The 10,679-nt window shown below is 40.3% G+C and overlaps 1 protein-coding gene across 18 annotated transcripts in view; it reads left to right on the forward strand.

Annotated features, from left to right (window-relative positions):
- srcin1a (SRC kinase signaling inhibitor 1a) overlaps positions 1–10,679 on the forward strand; it is a 112,634-nt gene that overhangs the window by 78,076 nt on the left and 23,879 nt on the right. For 10 of the 18 annotated variants that reach the window (XM_008415870.2, XM_008415864.2, XM_017306257.1 and 7 more), the window contains 8 exons: positions 1,384–1,579; positions 2,194–2,205; positions 3,200–3,495; positions 5,307–6,082; positions 6,222–6,323; positions 6,715–6,842; positions 8,331–8,351; positions 8,989–9,152. In XM_008415870.2, coding sequence (XP_008414092.1) covers positions 1,384–1,579; positions 2,194–2,205; positions 3,200–3,495; positions 5,307–6,082; positions 6,222–6,323; positions 6,715–6,842; positions 8,331–8,351; positions 8,989–9,152 — 1,695 coding nt within the window. The remainder of the gene's footprint in view (positions 1–1,383; positions 1,580–2,193; positions 2,206–3,199; positions 3,496–5,306; positions 6,083–6,221; positions 6,324–6,714; positions 6,843–8,330; positions 8,352–8,988; positions 9,153–10,679) is intronic. The other 8 variants (XM_008415872.2, XM_008415873.2, XM_008415859.2 and 5 more) reach the window with 8 other exon arrangements.

Raw genomic sequence — 10,679 nt, forward strand, 5'->3', positions numbered from 1 at the left:
TTACAGAAAGGACAAAAGTAAGTCAAAATGTGTGCAGTTCCTTTAAACTAGACTGAATCCTTTTGGATAATCACTGCCTAATCAGCTTAACGAGACAAGCCGCCTCTGAGTTTAGAAATTGTAACTGATTTAGGACAAAACTGACAATCCAAAGAGCTAAATACTAAATGAGAAATATGTCTTCAGAGTCATAGGGCCTCAATCAGATCACTTTATCTTGATCTTCTTGACCATATCTTACCTTAACAATCATCTACTGCATAAAGAATCATCATGTCAGCAAGACTCGACTAACACTTAAAGAAATAATGCCTGTTTATATTTGCTGTTTTTAAGAGATTGAGATGATTTTTATATTGTAATAAGTAACTACATCAAACTGTCTGCCCTGCTGCTTGATATTAAAGCGAAAGTAAAGTTGAGCTTAATCTTTTTTCTTTGATCATTGTGGTTTGGTGGTTTTTCATGAAAAAAAACTTTTTGTTCTGAGTCTGAGCACAGAGATGACCCTTCATGTCACTGCAGTTAGTCTCCCATTAATTAAAAGTTGCACCAATATGAAAGCCACAGAAGGTTCATGCAGCAACTGGACTTGAACAGAGAAAGAACTAGGTGACAACCGTTGCGTTCATGCTTCAAAGAGAAGGAGACAGTCACTGCTACTAAACTGTGGGATGAGGATGTGTCTGCTTCTTCCGTGAAAACAATCAGCAGACAGCATTCGGGGAGCTCATTACAGCAGCCTCTGAGCTGGAGGAAATGCTACAGCGGTGGGGAATCAGAGAGTTCAGTTCAGTGAGCTCAGCCTCAGCCGAGCTAACAGTCTTTGGGAGAGAAAGTGTAAGAGAGAGAGAGAGAGAGAGAGAAAGAAAGAAAGAAAGAAAGAGAGAGAGAGAGACGCCTGGGCGTAAGCCAGCAGGATAAACCCACAGTGAGAGCCTGGGATTTACATGAGCTTCTCCTCCCATCCCACAAGAACTCATTTAAAAGTTCATAGGTGCGCAGGGACAAGTACCAATGAGGGGGTCCATGAATGGATGTGGATGTGAAGTGAAGAATACAGAGCAACTTTTGTCAGGTTTCACACAGTTTGACGCTGATAAATTCATGAGGAAAGAGTTCCTCTGCACTCTAAAGCATTTTATATGTCATTCTTCTGATGTTATAAACTGTGATGCAAGCAATTGTCAGTGAATGGCTGGTAGCTAAAACCCATTGTCAAGGTCTGAATAATCTCATTACTTGGCTTATTGTGTTATCCCTCATTGTGTGTGCTCCCTGTCTCTTCCAGTTGGTCTTATGACATCAGCCTTGTCAAATCCATTTTTTCTGCCACAATTTCACCTCTCACTGAATTCACACATGCCTCTGTGTGTCCTGCAGAGTCGCAGTCCACGCCATTCCCAGTCCACCCAGTCCGGGCTTGCGGACCAGGCTGCCAAGCTTTCCTTTGCCTCCGCCGAATCCCTGGAGACCATGTCAGAAGCCGACATGCCCCTCGGGTTCAACCGGATGAACCGATTCCGCCAGAGCCTGCCGCTGTCTCGTTCCGCCAGCCAGAATAAGCTAAGATCTCCAGGTAATGATTCCAAGGCGATCCTGGCATGACCCGTCTCAACAGGCTGGTAGAACTCGAGGCAGATTTTACAGCTTTCTCTTTGCTTCATGTTGCTGCTGCTGCTGTGAAACACTTTCCTGCCAGATAGTGGGAGGAGGTGTTATATTCTCAGTGCATTTATCATGAAGTGCTTCCCTGGTTTAATTGCTCTTCTGCATAGATATAAAACAATCAAATGAGTGTTTCTAAATATATAAAAGTATAAGTTTTCCTGATTAGACTCTGTAAATTATTAACACTAATACTCTTACTGTTACAGACTGTGATCTAATGTTTGTAATACGATCAAGGAGAATTGGTAACAAGAAAAACCTAAATATTATTTGTGTCACATGGATATTAAGTCTACAGAGTTCAGTCATTCTGGACTTTGGTCATTATTTGTGACAGTGAACGAATCAGAAAGACTAAGGTGTTTAGCAGAAACACTGATCTCTTTCCTCTGTCTCTACTAATACCTGTCTTTTTTCTTTTCTCAATGACTTGTTTATACAAAGTATTATTTTTTTGCCCCATTTGTAATTCCTTTTTCTTTTCCTTTGTTGTTGTTTTTGTTTGTCCCTTCGTGTATGAAGATGAATTTTCAGGTTAGTCAGGCATCATACACATCTTTCAACAAAACATTCTTCTTATTTTTTTTCCACAAACTTTACCTACTGCTGCTTATGTAAAAAAAAACAACACTCTGCATTTTAAAATATTGTTAAAATGTAACTAATTATTTTTATTTTTCCTAGATATCTAAATGTTCACTAATCAGCGCAAAAGTTCTCAAATAGTTTCCAAAATTGTGATTTTTACTTTTATAGAACCATTTTCTCATGTTACATGTTACTGGGATTTTATAAAATGGACCAACTCAACGTGGTGCATAACAGTCAGTCAGGTTTTCTTCAGTTCCTTACTCAGAAGGAGCATGTCCACAGTGTGATGCATTTGGTTACAAAAGGCTGTGTCGTCTTCATTATAAGTAAAGATGAGTAGAGCTCGTCTGATCAGAGCTCCTTCTTTTACACATTTGCTGTGACTCCTGCATTACTTGTGACATGCTGTGACCAGAACTGCAAATTAAATGTCTTATGACTTTCCATCAACAAATCTTTTTTGCAACTTCTCTGCAAATGCCAGATTTGTGGAGTGCGCAATTAATAGTTGATCTGTTGACAGATTTTCATATCCGAGCTGTGGATCTTTGCAGCTTCTTCAAAACTACAGAACAACAGGATTTAATTACACACATGTAAAGTCTATTTAGAAATTGGGTGACTTAAACATGATTAATCGCACTTATTTGTTTTCATTAATTTACGACAAAAATTAGCAACTTTGTGTTGGTTTATTACATAAAATCCTCCAAAAATTGAATAAAACTATGACTGTAACATGACATGAGAAAGTATTCAGAAGGTTTAAATATGAGGCCCAGAAAGTTGCCATAGGTTTTTTTGGTACCGGTAATCAGAATTTGTGGATCACAACCAACACCACAGCTCGCAAGATATGTCTCCACTGGTTATTCTCCCACCTAATAAAGCCAAACTCTTCTGACTCAACTACCTCTCCCCCACAACTCTCTCCTAGGCGTGCTCTTCCTGCAGTATGGAGATGAGACACGCCGGGTTCACATCACCCACGAGCTGAGCAGCATGGACACGCTGCACGCTCTCATCGTGCACATGTTCCCTCAGAAGTTGACGGTGGGAATGCTGAAGTCACCCAACACGGCGATCTTAATCAAAGACGAGGCCCGAAACGTCTTCTACGAGCTGGAGGACGTCCGGGATATTCAGGACCGTAGTATCATCAAGATATACCGCAAAGAACCCATCTATGCTTCTTACCCTGCGGCTGCACACCTGGCTAACGGAGACCTGCGGGTAAGCAGAGGAGACCTGAGAGGTGGGAAGGGCAATTTGTGTAGAATACCCCTGTTATAATAAGTCGGAGCTGCAGCAGAGTTCTTTGGAAGATAAATGTTGCTGTTTTTGGGAACGGTATCTTTTCGCAATGTATTGGGGGTTAGCAATGGAACATGTTTTCCCGTCGGAAATGTATTTTTTCATCTTCAAATAGGCCATCTGTTGCTGTGCAAGCAGGAGAGAACATGCTCCCATGTAAAATGAGCATATTTTAACATTTGAAATGATTTCTGCTTTAGTAAAGATAAAGCAGCCTGAGGGAGAATTTTTTTTTTTAACTATTATTGATGCAAAACTCTGCTTACCATCTGCATTATTCACACTGAACTGGGAATACAAATGTTATTAAAAAAACACTGAAGAGTGTTTCTGTTTACTTACACTGTGCTGTGGTAATGCTCACACTCATTCTTCCATCTATTTGGAGCAGATATGGGGTAAAGAAATGGCTGACAGTTGGGGAAGAGCTATGAATACATTTGGATATATTCTCCAACTTAATCTGATTACAAATCATTGTGTCTCTGGTAGTGGAAAGCTGATGTTCTCTGTGTGTGATATTGTGAGCTCAGATTCAGAGAAACAAAACTGTGAGCGAGAGAGTTAAGCTTCTAATATAGTTATCCATCCAATATTGTATTATATCAACTGGAAAATCAAAAGTGAGGTGTACATGAAAAGCACTCTAAAGGGGATATTAAAAGATGAGAAAACACAAACCTTTAACTGATAGCTGATGTATAACTAAAGTTTCCTTTCAAAGCTGATTACATCAGCAGCTTTTTGTGCAGTTGATGCAGTAAAAACAGTTGAAAAGACATTTACATGCAGTGCTTAAAAAGACACATTCTTTTTTTTCTCACTGTCTGATATTAAACCAGACAAAACCTTTCCTGTTTTTAGAAAGTCAGGATTACAAAATATTTCTATTTGCTAAATAGCAGAGTATTGGGTTCCTTTGAGAATATTGTATTATGTTCCTTCTAAAGCTGCACAATGTTGAATCACAGTCCTCATTACAATATCAACATGTGCAATATTGCAGTCGCAAGGGACTGCTTACATGCAATATTTGGTAGACTAAGATATTGCAAGTCATATATTCAGGCACTTGGATGGACTTTCACTGTCCACACCTGATTGAAAGCATTAGTGACCAGTGTGATAGAAATGAAAGAAAATAGAAAGGAAAATATGAGTTAAGGACAGTAGATTTTGTCTTACTGTAAGATTACAGTGCCTGTAATTATTATTACCATTCAGGAAAGAAAGCAGGTTCTCTGTCCCATAGATACAGGTATTTTGTTGTAAAAATTGCAGACCAACTCCATGGCAAAATAGCAAAAGGCCTTGTAAAGATGCTGGCTGAAGCTGGTCTTTATTGCTTTCAAAGCAGTCCCTTTCAAAAGACTGGATGTCCATAAACATTTTTCTATGGGCTTATGTCCTTATGTCTGCTTATTCAATAGAAATATGCTGAAAATGAGATTTTTTAAATATATACTTTTTGAATTTTGCCTTAACAAAGACAGCAAAGTTCAAGTTTGTTTTGCTCATTTGATCAGTGCTAACCAACTTTCAGTCACATTTAGACTTGAGCATTTACCTTTTAGACAAAATGTTATGCTGTTTATGTTGCAGTGGCAGTGCTTTCTGTCTTTGCTTTGCTTTTTGAGAAGTTCCTCAGCAATTTTGATGTCTCTGGTAGGGTAGTTCACATCCCTATCATCTAATGGCTGCCATCCTAACAACTATTTTGTTTCTTTCAGAGAGAAATGGTTTACTCATCTCGGGAATCTTCCCCAACGCGCCGTCTCAACACTCTTCCTTCCTCTTCGACCTCAGCACCCTCTGGCTCTCCGTCCCGCTCTCGCCTCTCGTACAGCGGGGGGCGTACTCCCTCCTTCTCCGGAAACCATCCTCAACACGAGCAGCCCAGACATCCCCACCATCCTCCAGGTGGCCATGGTGCCAACATGGGTCTGTCTCCATCACCAAGTGCCATCCTGGAGCGCCGTGATGTCAAACCAGATGAAGAAGTTTCTGCAAAAAAGCTGGCTCTCATGAAAAATGAGGCGCTGTATGCTGATCCCTACAGTTTGATGAATGAGGGTCGCCTCAGCATTGCCTCCACCCAGTCTTTGGCTGCCATTGGAGACCCTTTCAGCTACCCTGTTACCACTGGCCTCTACCGGCGAGGGTCCGTACGCTCTCTTAGCACCTACTCTGCCGCTGCTCTTCAGGGAGACCTGGAGGACTCATTCTACAAGCCTGGAGGTTCACTATACTCGGACACGTACTCCTCTGCAACCCTGGGAATGGGGTTCCGCATGCCACCCTCATCCCCACAAAAAATCCCTGACATGCAGCTGAGGGACAGGGACTCGTATTCCACTTCACCACGACCCTCGCCTGTCAGGCAGACTTTCCGGAAAGACTCTGCCTCCTCCTCTGTGTTTGTGGAGAGCCCAAAGTCGAGGCCCAGCTCCAGTTCAGAGCCTGGTTTTGGTCCTTCTTTATCTGGACAAGACGCAGACACAAGCAGGTCAGCCTCATTTGGAACAGCTCTCTGAATGTCTTCAACTATAAGACACTCTGTAAATTAGCCCTTCACAGAAGCATTGACTGCTCCACTGTAATCTGCCTGTGCCTATAATTTTATAAGCATTATGTGTTTTTTTCAGGGACCACCGCCTGGAGCGTATGGAGGCCATGGAGAAGCAAATAGCCAGCCTGACTGGCCTCGTGCAGAGTGTACTGACCAGGGCACCAGACAGCGACAGCACGTAAGACCCTCTATTAGACCCCATTAACCCTCTAAAAGTCACAAATACAGCCTCAGATTTGACACATAAGCAGAGGTATTGACAGGAACAGCGGCAGGCTATTATCAGAGCCATTACCAGCTCCACGGTAGTGAGGTATTGCTCGAGCACAGCTCCAGTACAGACCACTAAACCATCAGCTGCAGGCAGCTGTGCTATTGATCTGCTGTCGGATTCACAGAGTTTTCAGCCTTTTACATTTACTATGTCAAGCTATCTTTGTTCATGTACATACCAGGAGTTTAATTACTAGAAGATAACTGAGCTAATGTGAGAAGTTTCATCTTATCCGGTAGTGGTGCTTTGAGCATTAGCTCTGTAATTGCCTTGCCCTGTGGCCGTTGATCCTCAGATGCGGCCTACTGCGTCTCTGCATGATGGCGGGCTGCCCTCCGGACCAAGGGACGGAGTTTTCACGGCCATTACCTTTCTCTTCCAGCGAGAAGACCGAAACTAACAGTGACGGCTCCGCCACTGGAAGTGAGTATAGCATAGTAATCGAGATCTGCGAATTGAAGTGTTACTAACACTCCTGTTTCCCTGTTGCCATGCCTGTGCGCATGTTCTTGCTAACTCTGCTCCAAAAATACTGTATGCATTACTCTGCAGTGATGCTGATCTTCAGGCCTATTTGTCCATGCTCTCAATGTGGGAAGATGGGCAAGATTTGATATGGGGTACAACATTGCTAAGATACTTGTTGGTTTTAATTTTCTTGTTTTTTGTTCTCAGTCTGAGAAAATGAAAAATTGTGCCTTTCCTGTTTTCCGGTGCAGCATTTTTTTTTTTTCAAATATCAATATCAGTGAGCCTCATGAAGCTAGTAAATGTGAAAATAATTCTATTTTATTAGTTTTTAATGTGACTAAAACGACTCTCTGCTCAAAGCAGAAGTGCTGGCAGTTGCACCCAGGGCCAAGAAAGTTTTCCACTGCTCAATTTCATGGTCGGTCAGTGAAAAGTGGGTTGCCTCTTATGGCGCAAAGTGTAAGGTATCTAAGAAAATATGGCTGTAAACAACAACTTTAACTTTAAGTAGAACCATTTTGTGCTAAATTATAGGATGTTTAATGTTTTGCTAAGCAATATAAAATACATTTGATCATTATACCTGCTTACATTTAAAAATTTTACTTATTTACATTATCATGTTGTGGTCTAAAATTGACTTTACCAAAAAGACAACAAACGAGGGCTTTTAAAAAAAAAAGTATTTAGATTATTTAGACTTTCCTAAATCTTCACTTGGATCAAAATCAAATCTCTAATCAGCACTAACTCCAAGATAATTGGAAAAAACCCACAAAATTTCTGACTAGGACATTTTTTTTCCTTTTATTTTTCTTTTGGTCATACTCTAAAATGACCTATTCACCATTGGATGTTGAAATACCCTATCAGATGCACAAAGAAAGTAAAAAAAGGCTGTTAGAAATCTCAAAAATACTCTTGAACACCTTTGGAGCTGTTTGAAATGTGTTAAATAAGCAAGCAAATCCTCAAAAGTGTAAACATAACCCTCTAGGCAAGGTTTGAAAACAGACACAGCTATGAAATAGTTAACACACTCTGTGTGGAATAAATCTTTTTAGATGGTTGTTGAACTTAAAAATGAAAATTTCATAACTTGTCAGCATCTGTAGCATGGATTAGATCAATTATTGTCCTTTTTAAGTTATTTTTCCTCCTTCCTATAATTTTTCCGACTTATTCAAACACAGATAATCTTTGCCCAGATCTTCATGGACTCAGTTCAAAGATTTAAATGCGTCTGAATCTTTCTCATAAATTGGTGCAGTGCCAAAACACTAAGGCACCTCCACAGTCCCTTCCTCTGCTGTAATCAGTAGAAATCTTCCCTGTTCATCCCTCTTCAAATATAAAATCTGAAGACTCTCCTCTTTCTTTTGTCTCTCTATCCCTCCTCATTAATTTCTTGGTAACTGGCTCACTCTTTCTATATTCCAGCTGGACGTCAGAAGAAGAAAGGTAGTTGGCATCTCCTCCTCCTGTCATCCTTTTTTTTATTTCTTCTGTCAGACATTCATCATGACTCTCTGCCCTCTGTATGGGTGTTGGTGTTGCTGAAAAACCAGCAGTCTCTGTTCTCATGTTTTCCTCCTGGCTGTATTTTTTTCCCTGGAAAGCGGACTCCTCTCCTTATGTCTCTAATCCTTGAATTCTTTGCTTGGTTGTTTGGGAATTTTCAGAAGTTTATTTTGTCACACACTAGACACTCGTTTGCGAGTGTGTATGTGTGGTCAAATAAATGGCAGATTGATGGCCATACTCACAAAGCCCTGTGTTGAGATAAGAGCGTTCACATCCCTGTGTGTCCCAACTAAACAGACAGTGAACTTCTCCCCCGGTTACTAATAGCATGAGCTCACTTTTTACCCGATATACAACTAGAGTTTTGTGAATATGGTGGTTTTTGTTGCTTTTTCACACTGGATAAAGCGTGCGTGTGCCCAGACCTGCTCTCTATATAGATGTATTTATTTGGGTATTTATGCTGAGAGTGTGCGTGTTGCTCATATTGTATTTGAAATGTAACTGGAGCGCTGCTTAACAAACTAACAGAATTGTTTCCCAATGATCCCCCAATATCCTGCTTTGTGATTAGCAGCCAACACACCGTCAGCACCTTTAGCTCTGATGCCACCACCGCCATCTAACACAACCCCGGTGAACGGTGTGGGTCGCCTGCAGATGAAACTCCATCTGCACGGTCTGCAGCAAAATGCCACCGACCTCCGCAAACAGCTCGGTCAGCTTCGCAAGATACAGGTATCCACAGTTTAAACAGTTTATCTATTTCAGAAACACTTTCCTGTTCACTCCTGAAGATATGTACCTTAGAGATATTGCCATTTAATTTGGAAAACTTATGTTAAAATTCTCATTCTCTTTAATGCATGATAATAAAATCTCATTTCCAACTGTCATTCACAAACACTGTGAGGTTTTGTTGATTGAAACGTGGTTGTAGCAGCGTCATGCTGTCTGGATGCTTTTCTTCATCAGGCATCGGGGAGTTGATGAAAGTTTATGAGAAGATGTAGTTAAAAACAGAACAATCCTGGAAGATAATCTGTTAAAAACTGCAAAAGATTTGAGTTTAGGACAGAGGATCTGTAGCAAAGCTGGAAAATACATGTTAAGGGTGAGGCAAGCTGCTTCGATTGGCTTTAGTTTATCTTTTTATGCTTGTTTTTTTTTTACCATTTGGAATCCTTGTTAGTTTGCCGTTGCAGGAAATTACACTTGGCATTCATAAACACAACTCTAAGCATCTGCTGGCTGAGGATATATTAAGATTATTGGAGCYGACAGCTGTGTTCTCTGCTGACTCTGTTAGATACAGATATCTGTATCTACCTTGCAGATCTTTTTATGAATTGCATTTCATTAACATAAACACATCTTGTTCTTGCACTTCCTGAAATCCTACGGGATTGTGGGAAGGAAATCGTCACCTTCCCTGACACTCAAATGAATACAGTCTACAAACTTACAGCTTAGTTCACACAGTCTTAGGATATGACCTAACAGTGTTTTGAGTGGTTATTGGGGTTATATTAGCTGAACTTTAATGAATCAAGCTTTGCAGAGAGAAAGATAGAGCATTATAAATAATCATCTTTCAAAGTGACAGGGAGGAATATTAAATTTTATGTGCAGCTCAAAGCAATACAAGTGTACACATAAAAGTTTGATCAGCTACAAGCCTTTCCCGAGACAACGTTCTGATGACTGTGCATAATTCACAGTCTTGTGAACATCTCTTGATAACAACTTTCAACTGTAGAAGTGGCCTGTGGAAAAGCAGGCTTTGTAGATTTTGCAGAGGAATCAGCAAAGCTGTTTTAGTTTGAACTCAACCATTTTATAGCAAATACACAATATCTTGATAAGTGTAAACAGAGTCCTCATTTTTTTGGAGTGTTCAGTCCAATTTTAGTGTTTAGAAATCAGAAGATTGTAAATTGCTTCAAAATATCACAAATTACTCATGAGGTTACTTTTTCATTAAGTTCCTCGCTGTTTTGGAACTTAATGTTTTGGCTCTCACTTATGAAAACTTTATAAAAATATCAATATATTTTAGATGAAATCTGGAACAACATCCAGATTTCAACAATATGCTGGGCAGAAATGGTGTCCAAGTGGGAATTCCAAGACTGATAGCGCTGCTGACGAGACAAAAAGTGGAACTTTTTCAAAGCAGTCCATCTTGTTTCATCTGTCATAAAACTAATGCAAGATTCAGTAAAAGAAAATCTTCCTGACAAGAACGCTTGATTTTTCCCAGCA

Source organism: Poecilia reticulata, linkage group LG8 (assembly GCF_000633615.1).
Source record: "Poecilia reticulata strain Guanapo linkage group LG8, Guppy_female_1.0+MT, whole genome shotgun sequence".
NCBI lineage: Eukaryota > Metazoa > Chordata > Actinopteri > Cyprinodontiformes > Poeciliidae > Poecilia > Poecilia reticulata.